The following is a 20246-nucleotide window of genomic DNA, read 5'->3' as shown; positions in this document are numbered from 1 at the left end:
AAAATTATCAAAATATAGTAAAATTTACCGTGTTTTTGACTCTAAGCAAACACCAGAAATCTCGTTAATTTTCACCGAAGCTATTGAGAAAACTAAGAATAAAATATCGCTTTATAATATGTCATAAAACTTGGAAAATGCGGTAAAATTTAGTAATTTTATTATGATACCTTACAGCACGGCATAAAACCACTCATTCGGTTAAATTTCCGTTTCAATTCCGTATTTTCACTAAATGTGTTGTAATTTTAAAAACAATAATTCGAGTAAATCGAAAATATTTTTGAATTTTCTATAAACCGTTGCCTTATGAACGGAAAAATAACCTATAAAAATGTATTACCGTAGTTTTTTTTTCTTTTTTACCAGAAATGTCATTACGGTAATTTTACCTAAGCACCGTACTTTAATTTTACCAGAATTCCCTTCTCTGTGTAGGTATGATTTAAAAATCGAAGCTTATAAATGTATAGTATTAATATCATTTATAAATGATGATAATTTTTAATTGACAATTGAGACCTTAATGTGATTTTTTTGTTTCTTATGCACTAGAATATTACTTGAATGCTACTTTCCTCATTTTGAAGTTAAATAAATAGGACGTCTTAGGAGTTAAAATAATTTTAAAAGAGATAGTTCAAAAAATAACCAGCTATTTTTTAAAAAAAAAAACTTTATGCTGAATTAATTAGTATAGTTAAATGTAACGTGGTAAGTATCAGTAGCCATAACCTACAGTCACGTTTCTGTTCAGTACAAAGTCACACTCAATTGAATTGAAAATCTCCATAATAACTGCTATCGAAATGTCAAGCATTTCGGTGATTTTGTCGAAGTCGAACTCAAAGGAAAAATCTGCTTCAATACATTTATTAGGTTTTTCTATACCGTATTTTATGTAAATATTTGTAAGTGAATCTTACTAAAAACGTGAAGTAGACGTTCAAATCAACCGTTTTATTGAGTTTGCCCTAAAGCCAAAGAATACTTACCGAGTAAATGGGTGCACTGAATAAAAAAAAGGAGATGATATTCAGCCTGGGAAAAATAAAAGTTTTTTTTTTGTTATTCCTTTTTTCCATTAACTGATTAGTAAGAAAAATTTAAATTTCAAAACATGGACTGTTTTGTAGTCCGTTCTTTGTGAGGCAAATCTTTATCATTTAGGCGTATTTATAACTGATTTGTTCTGCTTTTTGTCAGAATAATTCTTTCTTATGAATAGATTTTGTCTGAACTGTTTTCAGTAAAATACTTCGTCGACAGACTTCTATTTTTATTTCGAGATTTTGAATGGTTGCAGATACATCCATTAAATAGCTTATTTGTTTATGTCATGAAAACAAAGTCTCGTTTCGGATATGAGACAGTAAACTGCATTAAAATTTAGTTTGAAGCGTACTGCTTACTACTTAAAATCGATCTGTTTAAAAATGTTTTGCAGTTTTCAAAACACGAGATTAGGTGTTTTGTTAGCATATCTTTTTGGACTTTTAATAAAAATGTGTACTTTTCAGCAGATTGCTTGTAGCATTTAAGTATAATGTAATGTTTTTAAAGCTTTTGAAACATCATTTTGATGCATAACAAAAGGAGAGCGAAAGCTTTATTTGAGAAAATTCAAAGTTACGCAAAATTATTCAAAATTTATATTGTAAAATAACGTTTGTTCATAGTCAGCAGAAAATTCTGGGGAAAAATATAACTTGTCGATCAACTGCTAGTTTATTTATTTCTTATTATACTTCAATCTACTCAAAGCTTCTTTTAGCTTTTGATAGAAAAACTAGATTAGGACCGGTAATAACAGGTTAAGCACATGTGCGGCAACTAATTTTTATCTAAATATAATTTTTTTATTTTCACCACTCTTCTAATTTAGGAACTCTAGTTTTGCCCTAAAGTTTTCCCAAAATTATTTTTACTCTAAAGTTTTATATTTTTTGGAATTGTTTAGTTTGTAGTGGCTTACGCTTCAAGTTTTGATAATCATTCTTAAGTTTCCAGAGCTGAATTGTATACATCCTTAACAATCAAGCACTCTGTCAATTGTTTAAACTTTCAAAGTTTATTTAAGAATACATTTTAAACTTTAACTCAACTAAAACAATTTTATTCTTTACACCAGCTGCAATCAATGTGTTTTTAATACTTCTTATAAAATATTTGTGCAACTCTTTTGCTTTACTAAAAGTTTAATTTAGTGGTTTTCTGCAAATTGCAAATTTTAATTCAGCACATAAGAAAACAATATCATATTTTAAACCTATAGAATTATATTTATTTTTAAAATCTGAGCTTATTCGTATTACTTGAAACTTAGTACTTGGTAAAAACTCAGTGTGATTTTGTGAACTGAATTTAAAAAATTCTTTTGAATGTTCGAGTATCTCTTTGGCCAGCTTGAATTATCTAAAAATTAGACTTTCATCTGTATATTATTAAGACAAGAAAATATTTTCGATGAACATTTTAAACAGCAAATATCTTTTCTCTGCTGCAATGAAGACCTTAAAGTTTAACACAAGCATGTTATTTTCAACAAGAAAGAAAATAAACTAGAAATTTAAATAAGATTGAATAAATTTCTGTTTAAGTTTGAAGAAATTTTTACATAATAATCATCGAAAAGCGATAGGCGAAACCATATTTATCTTCTTAGTAATTGCGCGTATTTGGATTTTTGGAGTTTGCGAGAGAAATGCCAAATATGCAACTCGTTTTTGCTCCGGTGGATATGTTGACCATACGAATTACATTGTAAAATAAGCAACATTTATTATGGAAACTCTCTTTCGGAAAATGACATTCACTAAACTTATCTAATATTAACGTAGTTTCTTTTTAAGTAATATAGTCTACACATTTAAATAGAAGTTGTGTTAGTAATAGAAAATCTTAGAAAATCCTAGTTTTCTAGTAATTTGCTACTTGAGAATGTTTTTGAGAATGTTTTGAATGTCTTGCTTAGAGAATGCTTTTGATTAGGATTGTGATAAGCGTCTAAGTAACTCATGTGTATAATGATATAATTTAAATAATCTCTTAATAAACTGGTAGGTAGTACCTTTGATTAACTTGTATACAAACATGGATTGTATATTTATGCAGTATATAGGAAAAACCAGGAAGTTTCTTATATCGGGAAATTGATAAGTACTTAAGCATGTAATAACATCATTGACAAATCATAAGAAAAATAACGATTTTTTTCTCAATACATGTAGCTGGGGAAAAGGGAAAAAAGCGTTTCTGTTGTAGAATGCATCCGATATTTTCTGAATAAACAGGAGTAAAACCCATATTAAAAAAATAATACTGCCAGTTCATAATTCATGAAATGAGTGTTTAAGTGTATTTGCAGTTTGCATTGAGCAGTTTAATTTCAACATCAAATCAATACATAACAAAGTTCCATATCAGATGCAATTGAACGTTTGCTCTTGTCAACGGCTTTAAACACTTAAGAGCATCACTAAATATTTGATAATTATTAAGGAAATTTCACACTCACTGAAACAGTCCAAAACACCAAAACTAAACGGTTTACTATACAAATATTAATAAAAACAATTATAATTCGAAAATATTTAAAAAAAAAGCTTTACTCGTTTTTAATTCTTAAGTGGTAATTAGAATTCCATTTTTAATGCTGAATGGAGCACGTTTTTTTCCTTTCAATTTTCAGACTCTTTCATGAAATGCAATATTTTATTCAAATTTTCTTAAATACGTATAAAAGTAACTCAAATATGAAAGTTTTTCTTTTTTAAAAATTTGCTGCTACGAAATAATCCGACTATATTTTCAAACTTCTGAAGTTTTGATAAATTTGTTTAAAAGATAGGTTTCTGTTTAATTTAAACTGGACTGTGCTTCATTCTACCCAAAATAATTGCAAAGTTATTTGTTTCATTATCACATTAAGAAAGAATACACGCAATCAGTTTTATTATACTTCCCTATATAAATAAATATTGCGAATATATTCACTATATTTATTTAATTTAATAAATATTGAACTAAGGAAGTTAACTAATATTAGTTTTATCTTATTCGATTTACTCTAAACTTCAAAAGCATTTCGTTCCTCTTTCCCCATGATTTTTCCCATACAGTACTTCTACATTTATCTGTGGGTAATATGCGATATTAATTTACATTTTCCGAAATCTGATGAAAACACTAAACATGTCTTTACCTTATAAATATTAATAGTCAAAAATTAGCATACATTTCCGAAAATTTTGTTCACCCTAAATTACATTCAATATTTATGTATTTTAATTCATTTTAATTTCCCAAGTGCACTTTAATGCACGAGCCAAACTTTCAAGAAATCTCTACAGTTATGATTAAGTAAATAAAATTGTGTATAATATAATTTAAACTTAAAAAAACTTATATTAAAATATTTCACAGTAAGCACAGTACCAAATCTTATAAATATTTATTTAGTGATACGATTTTTTTCAAAAAAAAAAAATTAAACAGCTATTTCTTTGCAGCGAGGGGGAAATTTTGGAGGGAAGATATTCACAAAATGTCACTCGCCTACTTAAAAACTTCAAATCTCAGAAGATATATTTTTTGTCGCTGTTTCTGCTCCCGATTCAACAGTTGAGGTGAAGACTTACCCCAAAGCCTTAAATTTTATTCTCATATCGTCCAATATATCTATTTTTTATTTCGTGTAAGGAGTTCTCCCCCTAAGTACTCAAACTGAATACGGAGAGCAGTTTTCCAAATCGAGTTATTGGAGTTCTGTTTTTCCTCCAGGCTAAAAGAGCTATAGATCGTGATTCCTGAAATATGATGCAGCAATGGAGCCTACCTACTAAGGAAATATTATTACTGAAAATCAAACTCAAATCATTGTCTTGAGTCAAATGTAATTTTTTACATAAAAAAAATTCTTGCGTTGAGAAGGAATGACAACTTTACTCTTTTTTCGGCACTTGGACTCAGAGGTATATATATAGTTTTATATATAAATTGCTTTGGGTTATATGTTGCTTTTGAATAAATCTTTGCCTGAAGTAATTAAGAATGAGTAGAAAGGGAAATATCAAAGAATGATTATGCACTAATTTCTGTAGAAATAATCGTGGAGGTTGAAAAAGGGATTGTAGATTTTCGTTCTTAATTTTTCAAATTTTAAATTACTATTTTTATTTTTCGTTAATTATCCTTTTAGATATTTTTATTATTTACTTTTTACTTATTTTAAATTTTTTTACTTTTTGTGTGTACCTTTTTTTGTTTTTTCTTGTATATATATATATATATATATATATATATATATATATATATATATATATATATATATATATATATGTATATATATATATATATATATATATATATATATATATTCAAAATAATTTTTCTTATTCTCTCTGAAAAATTATTTTGCCTTTTGCCTTGTTTTTTGTATTGTTTTTATCTTGTTGTCCCAGCTATTTTAAGTTTTGATGTAGTTTGGTAAATGGATGAAAAAACTTGGAAAAGAAAGATTTAAAAAGACTGAATAATACACGAGCATTAGGAAACACGAAGTTTAATTTAAATTTACGGCTACAAAAATTTCTAATCACTAAAAATTTTATGCCAGATTAATTAGGGATTCTATGCAAATTATGTTTTTTGTGCAAACTTATACTGTCTTATATGAAAATCTGATTGATAGAGGAATATTTTTAACTAATTGTAATTCACTGGAAAATAAATTTAAGAAAATTTAATTGCTCTTAGCTTTGCAGTTAATATTATTTAATTAGAAAATGGGAAAAATGATTTTTTTGAGATCTAACTTTTTGTAGTGAAAAATTTCTATTTAAGTTTTTAATTCTATTAAGTTTTTATTTTGAAAAAAATCAATGTGCATATTTTGAAGAAGTTTAAAGCGATAACTTTTTTTAAACAGTTTTCCCAGTCTTACATTATTTTTTACATTCTGCGATTGCACATAAACTTCTAATAACTTCACATTTGTTTTATTTTGTAATAAAAATAAGTTTTTTAAACTTCCCATTATTTTCTTGTATTTAAAATAATACGTTTAATCAATACTGTTTGGTACGATGCACATCGCAACTAAATTACACTCTATTCGAAAATATACTTTGATAATAATAAGCTGCTTAATATCAACCGTTATTTTTAATCACTTTATTTATAAAATGTTTTTGCCCTAATCGGTTATTTTTGGAAGCGTTTACAAGCGATTTATTTCTTAACTGTCAGATTTCTTAGAACTTGCTGTGCTCGCGAAAGTGTAATATTTTGCATGCATATCTGCTTAGAAAGGACATACTTTTTTGACGCAAACATCAAAGCACTTTTTTATTTTATTTAAATCAGAAGTTCAGTAAACCATAAGGGGACATGACCGCATACAAATAACAAAATGTCAGATATAAACATGATGCCAAAAGACGGTTTTCAATATGCTGAAATGTTTTATATTCTTGTATAAAACAATACCGTTAAACTGTAATATGGAAATAAATTTTGACACTAAATATTTAACTTTTTCAGCCACGATCAAAAATCAGTAGAAATAGCTGAGAAGCATTGTTAAAATAAAGATTTGATTAATTGTTTTTCTGATTTAAAAACTTGGATGGTAGAAACATAAACTTTTAAAGATTTATTCCAAAGAAAACGAAAATAAAATATTTTCAACCAGAAATCATTTTTAATACATTTTTATCGCTATAAGAGCTTGTCTTGCATTTTATCGGCTTAATGTTTGAGAAATGAGCTGTTTTTATTTTTCATCTTATAAAACTTTGAAGTTTCAGATTGGGAGAGGATAAATAAAATTTAATTAATGGACCGGGTCTTACTTTTATTAACACATTTTTATGATGATCATATTCCTTAATGATTTTAAATGTTTAGAAACGCTTCATTGCAGCTTAAATTTTAATGCTATATCACACGTGATTTGACGTTATAAATTAAACGTTAATATAATTTTTATTAAAGACTAAAGCTACATTTTTATTGTAAATATGTATAGGTTAATCCGTTTTATTAATAATAATGAATAGTCATAAATTATAATTAGCCGAAATTATATCTTGCAACATTCTTGATGAAAAAAAGTTGTCGAAAAATTTTTAAGGTATTAAATATCGATTCATTCAGAAGTTTTAGAGTGAAAAAGCAAAGATATTAAAAGAATTTAACATTTGAAATTAAACTCTTTCTTTCGGACTACTTTTTCCTTTAAAATTCAGAATAAAAATAACGAAGCAGGTTTATATTTAGCAAAAAATGTTTTTTTTAAATTTGTGTATATATGTATATAATGTATTAGGGAATTCATTATGCCGAAATTATTTCTTGCAGCATTCTTGACAAAACAATCTATGAAAATTTTAACATAATAAATTATAAAAATATAAGAAATGAAAATATATGAATATGATTCCCCGAAAATTTTAGCAAGAAAAAGAAACATATTAAAAGAGTTAATGCAAAGTTAAACTCGTTCTTTCTGAATATTTTTTTAAATATAGATATGAAAATGAAAGAGCAACAAAATTCTCACTGCTTCGAAAATTTTTTAATTTCACAAAGAGTATTTTGAATATATTTACAGATATACAAAATATATATGAACATAACAATCTTACTCAATTGAAGACGTGCGTCAAAATACAGTGATTAGGGAAAATACTGTGTTTTTAAAGGGGAAACCTTTTTAACTTTGCTTGTGGATCACTTAATAATAAACGAGGAATAAACATTAATAAGATAACATAGTTCGCCATACCTTCCAAAAATGCAATCTCTAAAAGTATTTCGTTAATTTATCTTGATTTTAATGTAAATACTTTTTTTGTTGCATTCATGGTCATTCCCGCCCTTCAATTTTTATGGTCATATTTAATTTTTTCTCTTTTGAAAACTACTAAATTGTCTACTCTGCACTGCAAGAAAAAAAGATCATGAAACTTTTATGAAACTTTCATAACTCAAATATCATGAAACTTTCTTCGTATTTGACGAAACCATTTCCATGTATATGCTCCGAGCGAGCATTGTATTATAGTGATGAAATAACTATTGCCACTACTTCGTGGAAATGGATTTCGCCAAAAGTAACTAAATCTTTCGTTATTCAATTTCATTTTTAGAAAAAAAAAACGCCATGGAAACAATGACAAAAATGAGTGGTATTGTTGATCTCTTTTACGTGGAGAACATATAGGTGGATCAACGGCCCTAAAACAATACAAGAAAGACAGATAGAACATAGAGATAGTTTACATTCATGGCAGAAGCGGGATTCAAATCCCGGGATTTTCCTGGTATGATTCTAACTCCTTGACCATCCAGTCAGCTTGTGCCGTCATTCTATTTTCAATCATTTAGTTTTCATTCTAGTTTTGTTATTCCAGTTTTGTGATTCTAGCTAACAATCTGCCCAATGCACTACGATGCGGTCCTAAGTTAAGGAAACATTTTCGTCATATATTTGAAAGTTTGCATTTCCTCACAAATCACGTGATTTCATGACAAAATAATTCTCAAAATTAACGATAGGATTGCATTATCGTTAAAAATTAAGAGTTTTATTTCTGAGACAGCACTTTAAAGTCATATGTTTTAAACTTTAATTTCAAACTTAAAAATTTTTTTCAAATTTAAAAATTTACTTTAGGAAAAGTAAAATTTCAATTAAGTAAACTTTTATGTATTTTGGAAAAAGATTTTTGGTGTTTAGGTTTCAAAATTTTCCTCCTAAAAGTAGATGCAAAGTGGAAAATGTAAAACCAACATTGAGAGGTCGAAACTTTCTTCACCTGTTTAGATTCAACTATTAAGATCAAATTTATTTTCTGCGTTGAAGGTACTCCATCCATTTTGATGGTCAAATGTCGAATTCTGTTGAATAAAAGGTATATTTATTCAGAAAGATAAATTTTCTGCCCTATTTTTTACCTGCTTAGTTACATGATCTATTAAACTGGAAATTTAAGTTTTTTCAGTCAAACTATAAAGATTACATAAATATTAATAAAACCAGATCTTTCACGTCAGAAAGAATGTTTTAAGTCATTAAATATATTTATAAACACAGCAAATTTTAGTTAACTCCATTCATGCTTTGCATTTTTGATTCAAAACTTGTTTTTAATATGTAATAAATCAGAAGAATTTCATAAATATTTCATATTCTTAAGAGAGTAATAAATTCAATAATATTTTATAGGCTTCAATAACTTTTTGTGTGTTTTGCATGGAATAGTTCCCCTTGCCAATCTAATAATTTATTTACCATCCCTTTAATCAGATTACAAAAATTAATCCTGTTTTCTCGATTTCAAAATTATTTATCTAGAGATTTGCATTTCGTTTCATATATCTTTTATAATAACTTTCCCTATGTTTAAAATTCTCCCTAAGTAAATTTGTATATTTATTTTTGTTTTATTCACCGAAATAAAATTAGATAGAAACTTTTCTACTGCTATACAAAGTATAATATATTAAATCAATGAAGTGCTGAATATTAGCTAACCATAAGGCATCTTCATAAGGCAAAATTTTTATAGTAAAGAATTGCTAATGCATGTGATTTAGTACAACTATTAAAATTTTGATTGATAATCAGCATTAATTGCTTTAATTTAATCATAAAAGCTTAATGAAAGTTCTTATTTATCAGTTTATTTTACTTATTAGCTAAATTTAGATTTTAACCGCGACATGATAAAAAAATAAGTAAAAAAACATCACAATGTTAAAGACCAGTTGCTACGACATTCTTATACAGAGCAAACACAAAACTAGTTTTCTGATATATGTCACTGCATTAAGATATTTTTTTTCTAGAAAAGAACTGTGTTTTACTTTACTCTTAAAGGAATATTTTAAATTGCCTACTTCCATAATTTTAACTTCATTTCTTTAAAATATACAAGTTGATCCATAAAGAAAAGCACTTATTTCTGGAATTTTCATCAAAAGTGATATCAAAGAGAAACACTCATTGGGGATCAGAAATGATTTTTTTTTTTTAAAATGTGAATATCACAAATCGAGGTACAGAAAGTGAATGTAATTCAGGTATGAACTGGAAGGTGTTCTGATTGTCAAATACTCGTTGTTTCCCCCCGTAATCAAACCAGTCATGTTGTTCATTACATTGACTTTTCTATTCTGTGTCAGATTTTGACAGCATTTCTTTTATTAAAAGCTTTTTTCTATTAAAGTCACATTTTGACAGCTAAAAATACATATTTCAAGCGACTTCTCCGAAGCACAATATATTGTCGTCAAAAGAACTTATAATGACTAAACTTTTTTTTGCATGATGCTGAAAAAATAAATCCATAATACACGCTTAATTTATAAAGTACCATAAAATAAGGTAGTAAAGACGTTTAATGATCGGCTAATTTGTCTTTACTTACCTTAAAAAATGTTTTCTTTTCACTAGTAAGTATATTTTGATGTCATCAATATTGCATTTGAAAGAGGAGATTATGTTATTTAACAAAAATCACGTTTTTATTTCAAATGTTAAGATATTTATTTTTTGTAAGCATTTCAGAATGTATCAGCATTTGTTTACAATTATCGGTATATTCATCTGAAATTCTAATTATTTAATGAAAAGGTTTTTCTCAGATATAAAGGGTGATCAGCGAAGACCACTCTTACTATGCAATTTAAAATCCTTATGAAAAGGAGAAAAAAAAGATTTATGTATATTAAGGTTCGTAAATTCATGCTTATAGTAGGGGAAAATAAAATGCTAGCAGAAGGCGCATGTAATGTATAACAAAACAGGTTTATTTGGAGGTTGAAACTTGAAGATTTCCTAAAAATAATCTTTTAAATCCTCTATGTTTCGTCTCTCTTAAAAAATCTTAGTTGCTGTTTATTGCATTCACCTTCTTGTACTAAAATTTGTCAAATTTTTATAACGCTCTTATTTTTATTTCGGTAAAATATACATTTGCGATTCTTAAATCCTTATAATTTTTGTTTTCCTTTTTCCTAAGCATAGAAAAAAGACGTATTAAAGGTTGTGTTTTCGAGTTACCCTTTTTAAGTAATTTAAATTTTAATTAAACTAGATAAAAATATATTTTTCAATGTAATTATACTTTAATTTCTTTAAACTTTTCATTTTTCTGAAATGTAATGCTTTTATTTTCATATATCATGAAGCAAACGACTTCACACATGCTAATAACATGTCAATTTAAATTTATGCTAATTACTGGTGAATTTTTCATGTAATTGCATTTTCAGCGCACTGAAAGTTATATTATTCTTAACCTATTAAAGACAAACATTTCATTCTAAAATAATCATCAAAATCACCTGAACAGTTTTTCTAAAAAATCAACTCTTATTTAATACAATTAGCATGTATTTCATTTTTAAATCTAGAACTGAATGTATTGAAATGTAATTAATAACGAAAACATTGCATTTTTTTATATTTAAAAAGAAGAGGATTTTTCTCAGTCGATGACATTTTACTAATTTTAAGCAACATGCAAAATCCTTAGAGGAACAAGAAATTAAGTAAAGAAATACATAAAATTTTCACAAGCAAAAGCATAGCATCGAAATAAGTAGCATTTAATTTAAATATTATGAAAGAATACAAATAATTGAATTTCTGTGCAATTGCTGCCAGAAATATTTTCCGAAATTTCTGCAAAAAATTACACCTAAAAAATATTGGAAGGTTTAATTGAACAATCCCTTTTACAGCAGCATTACGATATATGTTCCTTTTAATGTATAAAGAGAAAAAAATAATTTGCAAAATCACCATACCTGTATCGTAAAGTCATTTGTGGTGAAAAAATACTGTATTGCTATTCCATTAACTATTCTGAAGCATACATGTAGTGGGTTTTAATCCAGCTTACCATTCGATGCTTATTCTCGCTGTCTTTCGTAAAATTGTGCTATCTGTTTTTCAAACTGAATGCCGTTCTTTGTATTTACAAAAAAGCCCACATATGCACGGAAAAGCAAATAAATCCACTAACATATAAAATATGGATGAAACTGTCACCACAGTTTGATACATCTAAAATTAGTAACTTTAAAACACTTTAATTAAACATTTGAAGTCATTATTCTTGTCCTTTTCCTTGGTTTCACTGAGAATGTCCTGACCATACAGGTATGATGATTTTGTCAGAAATTTTATTCTCCGCTTATAAACATCTCACTGATGTATCCTTAATTCGTATATAAGGTAAAGTTAAAGGAACAAGGCTGTTATATTCTTCTGCCAGAGCTTTCCATGAACTTGAATTAACATACGATCAAAATTTCGGTTTTCAAACTTTACAAAGTATACTAAACAAACTATGGATATCTTTTGCTGTCAGAAACTGCAAAATTGTGAAGGTGATCTAATGAAGATGCCGGCTTCAACGTTTTTATTCCTTTTGGATAAGTTCGTAAGATATCTTTGCCTCGGTAGTGGTGTGGGAAAAGGCTTTGCTTAATTCTACTGGTAGAGAGCCGGTGATTGCGTGTTCGATCCTGGGAATCGAATAAATAACCGGCGTGTATTCGCAGTAAGGTTCACGTTATCTCTGCCGTGGCTAAAAGTAATATCGTTTGTTGTGGTGTGAAAGTATGGAGAAAGGGATAAAGCTAAGACACTGTCCACGTCATTCAAAATGTACAAAATTAAGTGACATTCCTTTAATAGCTGTTAAGAGATAGAGCCTTGAGAAATCGGCTAGGTGCTTAGACGTAGAGGGGTGTGTTTAAAATATCTATAACAATAATCGGAGTATACTTATTGCTCTTCTAGATCTCTTCTGTATTGTTATATGAAAGTTGCCCAGTGTGTTCTATCGGAAACTTCGGGAATACTTTTTAACTAGTTTCTTCTCAATTACTCTTATTTTCTTTCTTTAAAAGTGCTAAATATTCTAGACAAAAATATTTTCGTTTTCTTTTTTTAAAAAAAAGCCAGGGATTTAATTATAATTATTCCTGAAACAAAGTCTTATATAAAAAAAAGTTTGTTTGCACATTTTTTACGTCATACTGGAGCAGCACATAGGGCTATTGGCGACTGCCTGGGAAACATCGCTGAGGATGATTAGGATACAACATGCGTACATTACATCCCATTTTGCAAGTAAGACACATTCTTACACCATCCACAGACTGTAATTCTTACCTGAACCAGAGCACGATCAATCTCCGATTCAGTACCCCCAGAGGTATTGATTTGTTATGGGAACATTGGAGGACTTTGTGATCCCGACAGATTTAGTGTACATCAGTCATCATTTTGTGTACGGGGAGCCTTCAGCCGACAGGGATCAAACTCACAATCTCTCGAGCATAGATCCAACTCCCTACCAGATAGGCTATCCAGGCCCTATATAAAAGAAGCACTGTTTCGAAAGTATCCAATCAAACATCTCAGATGCAACAAAAGTTTCGAAAGTTAAGTTTCGTAAAAGAAATTAGCAAACCTAGTTAAGCATTTTCAGAAAAACATTAAAGAAACTAATAACTTTCATTGCATTTTAGTTTTTTTTTAAATTGTTTATATTTTTCAGTCAATTTACTTTAATATTGCATCAAAAGTTACAAAATGCCCCGTTATAATGGGACAAACATTAATTCATAAACCCTAATAAACATACACCAGTTTAAATAGTGTGACGTTATTGCCAAAGTAATAAAATATTTCTCTTTTAAACAAATAGCTCTGGATAAGTTAGTATGACAGTTATTAAAGTTCCCCGCTACAACTTCTTTGTCTCTTAACTACCAAGCGGTGCTTTGACAAGAAAAGAATTTATGGGAGATACAGAAATTAATTCTTGAAGAGAAAACATTTGCCCCTTTTGTTCCTTCAATCAAACACATATCAAGAAGACCGTGAAAACAAACCATTAATTGCTACTCATCGTCCCTTAGAAGCGGCGCAACAAGCGCATGCGCAATTTTCTACCCGCGTGTTTTCCGGATTAGGGAGTAAGGCAGACGAGAATGTGCGATCCGGGAGATTAGGACGTGTCCGGGCGATGCTAGACTATTCGACGGTGCCGGCGCACTTAACCGGACTTTCCGGGCTAATGGATTAAGCGAAACTTTTAGAAGTTTGCGGATTATTGAAAAAAAAAGAAGAAAATGATGAAGAATTTTGCTTTGTATCTTCTGTTTTTCTTAGCTTTGCTCAAAGGTAAGAATTTTATTTGAATAACAAAATATCGCGTGGTAAGTTTTAGTTCGAAAAGAAAAATGCGGAACAGTGAATAAAAAAATTCAAAAACGAATTTTTTATATGATTGGGTTAAATTCTTTGGACTCAAATGAAAGAGGAAAAATAACATGGACATTGGTCATAAAATACTGTTAAGTTTTTTGGGAGTTATTCCTAAAAGACAAACGCGTGAAGTGACGCAAAACGTTAGAGGCGTTTATTCTTATTATCGAGAAACAAGTCTCTATGACCGAAAAAAAATTATAGTTATTTTTGAAAAACGAAAAACCTAAAAAGGGAAATTTTAAAATATTTAAAATATTCTTTTAAAACAATCTCAGTGGATTTTTAATTCATTTAACTCGTTAATTCAAATTCATTTCGCACTTATTAAAATGAAATTTAATTTTCTTTAAAAGAACACTAATTTTGTTTTTGCGATGCTAACTTTTAATTTCCATGATCTTTATAAAATTTATCACAATTGATAAAAGTTGATATATAAATTAAGATCATATTTGATCTATTTAAAACCATACAAATTAATATAAATTCTTCGTGCAAGTTAAGATTTTGGAAAATTAAGGACGTATTTGATTGATTTGTTTTAAGATCGTATTTTTAAGTAGTAAAGTTTAAAAATTTGAAGTTACACAGCTTACTTCTTCAAAACTACTTCAAAGAATAAACAATCTATATAAGTCATTAGTTTTAAATTTATTCTTTAAAATAGTAATATTATAAAATTTATATAAGTATTTTTTGTCATAAAAATTATAATAATGGATTATTAAGTATTTAAAATTTGTGTCTCTCTCTTAATACTTGAAGGTAAATATTTAAGAAACTATTCATATTTTAGAAAATTTTTTAAATATTTAGTATTTTGGGCCATCCTGATTCTGATGTTTTAATTCAACCATAATTCAATTTCTTCATTATTTTATTTTTGTTGAAAATTTTTATTTACTTGTGATGTGTCATTTAGATCTTTAATTTTTTTTTGTGTTTCATCTGCCTTATTATTGAATTTATGTTAATAAAATTTAGTAAATTTGGGTTCGAAAAGAAATTTTAATAATTATTTAGAAAAAAATGGAATTGTGCAGGGTGCGTAAAAATATGTTGTTAAAAGTTAAACGTTTACATATAATGTGTGAAAAAAATTTAAAAAAATTTTACCCCAATCATATCATTTTTCAATTTTTCTTAAATAAGTTATTGATTCTTTTGTTCTACAAATATAAGTGATTTGGAAAATATGAATTATGACTCGGCGAATAAAATTTTTAAATTCAAGTTTCAGCTATTGACTACAGGTTTGTATAGACTCTAGTAAGCAAGGTTCAAGCATGTTTTACACTGGAGTCATTAGAAGGTAGAATTAATGTTATTTAGAAAAAAAATAGTTTTGCAGTAAACTAAACCTTATATAAAATATTTTTCAGTTATTCTTATATTATATTGTAATTAATGGCGTTCCGTAAATAATTTAAAAAACGTCATGCAATGAAAATATAAGTTTTTTATTTAAATGAGTTTTTTTATTGTATAATTTTATTTAACTTACTAATGTTTAGCTTTTTGCTCATAATACGTTATTACTATGAAACATTTGAGCTACCATAGTTTTATGATTGCTTCGCTTGATTAAAACACGAAGGAATTCGTTTTACGTTGCTAAAAACGCTGAAGGAGCATGGCTTAAATTTATTCGAAAGAATTGAAGATTAAATTCAAAATGGAAATGTGGGTATTTGCGACTGATTGTACAAAGTAACATACTTTATTTAAGCAAACTTACCGCTGGAGAAATAGCACTCACCGTACGATGGCGCTGAGAAAGGCTAAGGTAAATCCAGGTGACTGTTCCCATTGCCATATACATCCCTATTGTTGAAAGAAGCTTTGCAAATAAGTTATTCAGATTTTTCATTTTAAATTAAAAGAGAATTTTTAATACATACTTTTAAACATTTTTTAATTAAAAAGAGGACGAGGAGTATTGTTTTAATATTATTAGTTGATTATGTGATTGCATAGAACTAACCTTTTAGTTGCAGCTAGTCAGGTGAAAAAATTTTCCTCCTGTTACTGTGCTTTTTTGCAGAAATTCATCCCCCACTTAGACGGGGGAGGTAACTATTTTAACCAGCTATGAATAGGAAACGTTTTGTTGTAGTTCTCGTCACAAATTGTAATTCTTGTCACTAATGTCACACTTGTCACAAATTGTAATTCTTGTCACTAATATCACAATTCTTGGAGACAAAAGTAGCAGGGTTGTAGTGTGGATCGTTAATGGCAGATATTTTGGCTTGCTTTGGCATTTTTTATTTGTGATGTTTAAGACATTGTGAGGAAAATTCAAAATTTAACTTTTAATTAATTTGATTTAATAAAGTGATATTTTCTCTAATGCAAAACAAGCATTCATTTAAAAATTATTAAAACATTTCACCAATTTGAAATAAAACGGGCATTTTATTGTTTCTGAAAGATTGTACAAAACTGTTAGGAACGAAACTTTTTTAATTTTTTCCAATAAATGGAACATTGTTTGAAGTTTTATTCTTATCTTAAGATCATAAACACATCAATTATTATGGATAATTTTGAAAAGCAAATTACTAAAATTTGTAACGAATACACTAAAAGAATTGAGATCGGCGGGCAGATTTTTTGTTGCAATTTTCCGGCCTCTGCATCAAGTTCCCATACCACTCTACTTTGAATGGAATTTTCCATTTCTGAAATCGCTAGGACTCGGGTTTATGTAACGTTTAGTTCCTAAAAGTATTTATATCATGAGTGTAATATAGACATAAATACTAGAGTGTAAACTATTGGGTTAAAATATGGCACCGTTTTGCAGCTGAACGTGTCAGGTTATGAAAAAGATGTTGTAAAAGTTTAATTGCAAAACATTTTGAAAAAACTGAAAATTTGTAAATAGAATCTAATTACAAATATTTAATATTATTGAAAAACGTGGCTCATATTTAAATGATTTCTTAGACAATTTAAGAATAATTTTGAAAAATATGTTAAAAGTTGCTTGCAGTCTGTAGTCATTGAACATATTTTAACTCGTTCAAATTAGTTCACATTGTTTTATAGAGAGCTCAAAAAATTTAATCTTTTCCTTTTCAGAAAATGTAAGCAACCTTTAAAATTCTCCAGTATTGTTGCTTAACAAGGCTTCAAATGCCTGACTTTGCTTTGTAACTTATATCTTTCCATCTATCTTTAAAAATACAGTCACACTAAATATCAACTAGTTACAAAACCTTTAAGTAAAACTAAACTAATAAATTTGTCTGGCTTTTTTTTTACCTTGCATTTACATTCCATATAATAATTTTCATAAAATAATACATGATTTATTTGATCCAGAGTAAGAACTGCTTTGTAGTAAATGTACTACAGTACGTCCATCTGCGTATCTATATTTTTTCAAACGGAGTTCATAAAAACCAACAGAACTTCTTATTGATTTGATAAAGAAGAACTTTCTTTATGCAAGATTTTTGTTAATTTTATTTTAGAGTTTGTATTTTTGTCAGTTTAGTTATCATTTTTCCCGTTATAAAAATTTTCATTTATGTGCTCCTTTAAAAATATTTCCACGACTTTGAATTGTAATAAGTGACTAATTATTTCAGTGTAACGAGATTTTATGCAGTGTATTTGAAAAATATAAACAAGCCACACTTAAGCGAAAAATATATGCCTTAGTGATTAATTTAAGTCCCTTCAAGTGAAATCTATCAGATGTTTCTTCAAAGCAGAAGATTTGTATCCAGAGAATATCTTCAAATGATTACTTACGGAAATGAGAGAATCATTAAAATACTATGCTGTATTTTACCTGTTAGTCTCACAATTTCATAAAATCATTGAGCTCTTCCTTTTTTGCAGTAAGAAATATTATTATATAGCGTAGTTAATATTTTGTAGCTGATTCATTTTTGTCTCTGTCGAATTCAAACCAAGATATAATCAAAGAGTAGCGAAAAATTAGCTAAAGAATCAAGGCAAAGACTGCTTAGCTATTAAATAACACAAAGAAAAACTATTTGTTATGCAATAAAAGCTGTTAATTTTTAGACTGCTTACCTGGGCATTCTTTCTTCGTAGACATTAATACGGTGAGGACGTGAAGCGCATGAAAAACGTATTTCTGCTTATGCCTTACTTTCACCCTTGCGGCGCTCTCTTATTAAACGCAAGGCACACCTTCCTGACTTAACCCCTTCCTTCTCGCTGTCGTGAAAATGGCTGGGTGAGATTTCTCCCGCTATTTCTCGCTCCCGTGATATTGAATGGCTGGAGTGTTCAGTAGTAACGCGCCAATAAGAATAAAACTAATTTATTTCTTTTGCCGGGAAAACATTTTATTTCTCATTTTACACACCTGATGGCAGTGCCAGGATATTTTTTAAGGCAATTGCAGATAGTTAGTTTATTTTAAACTAGTTGCAACACTAATCAAATACGTAATACAGATGCAAAAGCCAAAAAAATAGGCGCTTTTATGACCGTTTTCTTGAAAATTAACCGATCGTTAAGGAGTTAATTCACAAACGCTGACGGCGGGGGCGTCCTTGACTTGTTCGTGTGTCATAATAAACAGCAGCAAAGTTTCAGCTTAGAGCTAAAGAGAATTTTGTTACAAGATTTATATAATACGAAATTAGGACGTAAAATATCATCATTGGCAGACGGATTATGGATTAGAGTCCCCTTGCCGTCAGGCTAAGCATGGTTGTTTTTTGCGATTTTCTTCTCCATGTAACACAAATGAGGGTTAGTTCCATCAAAAATTCCTGCACGAGGGCAAATTTCTCCCAGTACTTAATCCAGGAATTCCATTGTCTACTAATTGTCAAAATTACAAGGATACGGAGTTGAACGTTGGTAAATAGTCGTAAACTGAAAATTCGGTCGACTGTTCAACGACTGTTACAAAATAAAACAAAATACTTAATTAGAAATATAAGTAATTAAGATTAATAATTTTAATAAGAATTTAAGGACATAAAATGTCAGTTACAATAAGATATTCCATTAAATACAAAAGGACAATTAATCTTTCTTACAATAATCTATATGACCATAAAAACTGACTGTTACGATGTTCTATCTTTACAAATGTCACTAAAACTATTAATCTTAAAAGTGAATCAGATCAAAAAGGAGTCAAAAATTAATGTTTAATTTTTAAATATTCTGTTCATTTACCATTTAAATATTAAATATTTAACACTGTTTATTATGCTAATTTTTCAACCAACAATTTAAGAATCACTTACAAATTATCCAATATTAAGAGAGGTTATTACGGCACACCCTACATGTAAAAAAAAGGAAACGAAAAATAAGTGAAGCTTCTATTAAAAACTTGAACATCATTCGAACATTGTGCTTTGTTTTTAAATTATTTTATTTCTATTATTATCCTTTTTCTATTATTTATTTTAGTCCATTTAATTATTATTTTCAATTAATTATTTTATTCCTAATTAACTTTAATGATTTAACATAAATTACAGTGAAGCTAAAATTTAGAAATTAAAAACCATGAACAATGATTTTAAATAAAGCATGCGAAAAATCTGTCGTCTAATATAAAGTCAAAAATACCAAAAGTTCCGTGTTATCACAAGCACAAGTGAAAAATGTCCCAAAATAGCACAATCTTATGTCACGAAAAGCGACATAAGAAGGTGTGGTTGTCGTAAGCAGACTTACGTCACTTTTCATTGTGGGAATCCGCCTTCCTTGTCTCAGACGTTTAAGTGTGGGAGCTCTCTAGAACTTACTGCCTTGAAATTGCTGCATAATAGATATTTAGACAAATGTGGAACGTATTACAAAGTGAATTTACGTGAAATATATTACGTGCTCTTTATTGCATAATTTTCAAGCAATAAAGAAAAATGTGTTATTTAGAGTGTCGCAAGTCTGGGATTTAAAAAATTTTTTTTTAAAAAAATCAATTACCTTTCTT

General features: G+C 28.3%; 1 protein-coding gene across 2 annotated transcripts in view; it reads left to right on the top strand.

The window, feature by feature from the left end:
- The first annotated feature begins 13731 nt into the window (after positions 1-13731).
- Positions 13732-20246, top strand: part of LOC107445948 (synaptogenesis protein syg-2) — a 137335-nt gene continuing 130820 nt past the window's right edge. The window contains exon 1 of one of the 2 annotated variants that reach the window (XM_016060465.4): positions 13732-14212. In XM_016060465.4, coding sequence (XP_015915951.1) covers positions 14161-14212 — 52 coding nt within the window. In that variant the 5' untranslated portion in view covers positions 13732-14160. The remainder of the gene's footprint in view (positions 14213-20246) is intronic. The other variant, XM_087154398.1, reaches the window with a different exon arrangement.

Source organism: Parasteatoda tepidariorum, chromosome 11 (assembly GCF_982258835.1).
Source record: "Parasteatoda tepidariorum strain Cologne lab strain chromosome 11, Ptep-v5.0, whole genome shotgun sequence".
Taxonomy (NCBI): domain Eukaryota; kingdom Metazoa; phylum Arthropoda; class Arachnida; order Araneae; family Theridiidae; genus Parasteatoda; species Parasteatoda tepidariorum.
Note: the sequence above shows the minus strand (reverse complement) of the source record. Positions and strands in the feature narration are given on the sequence as shown.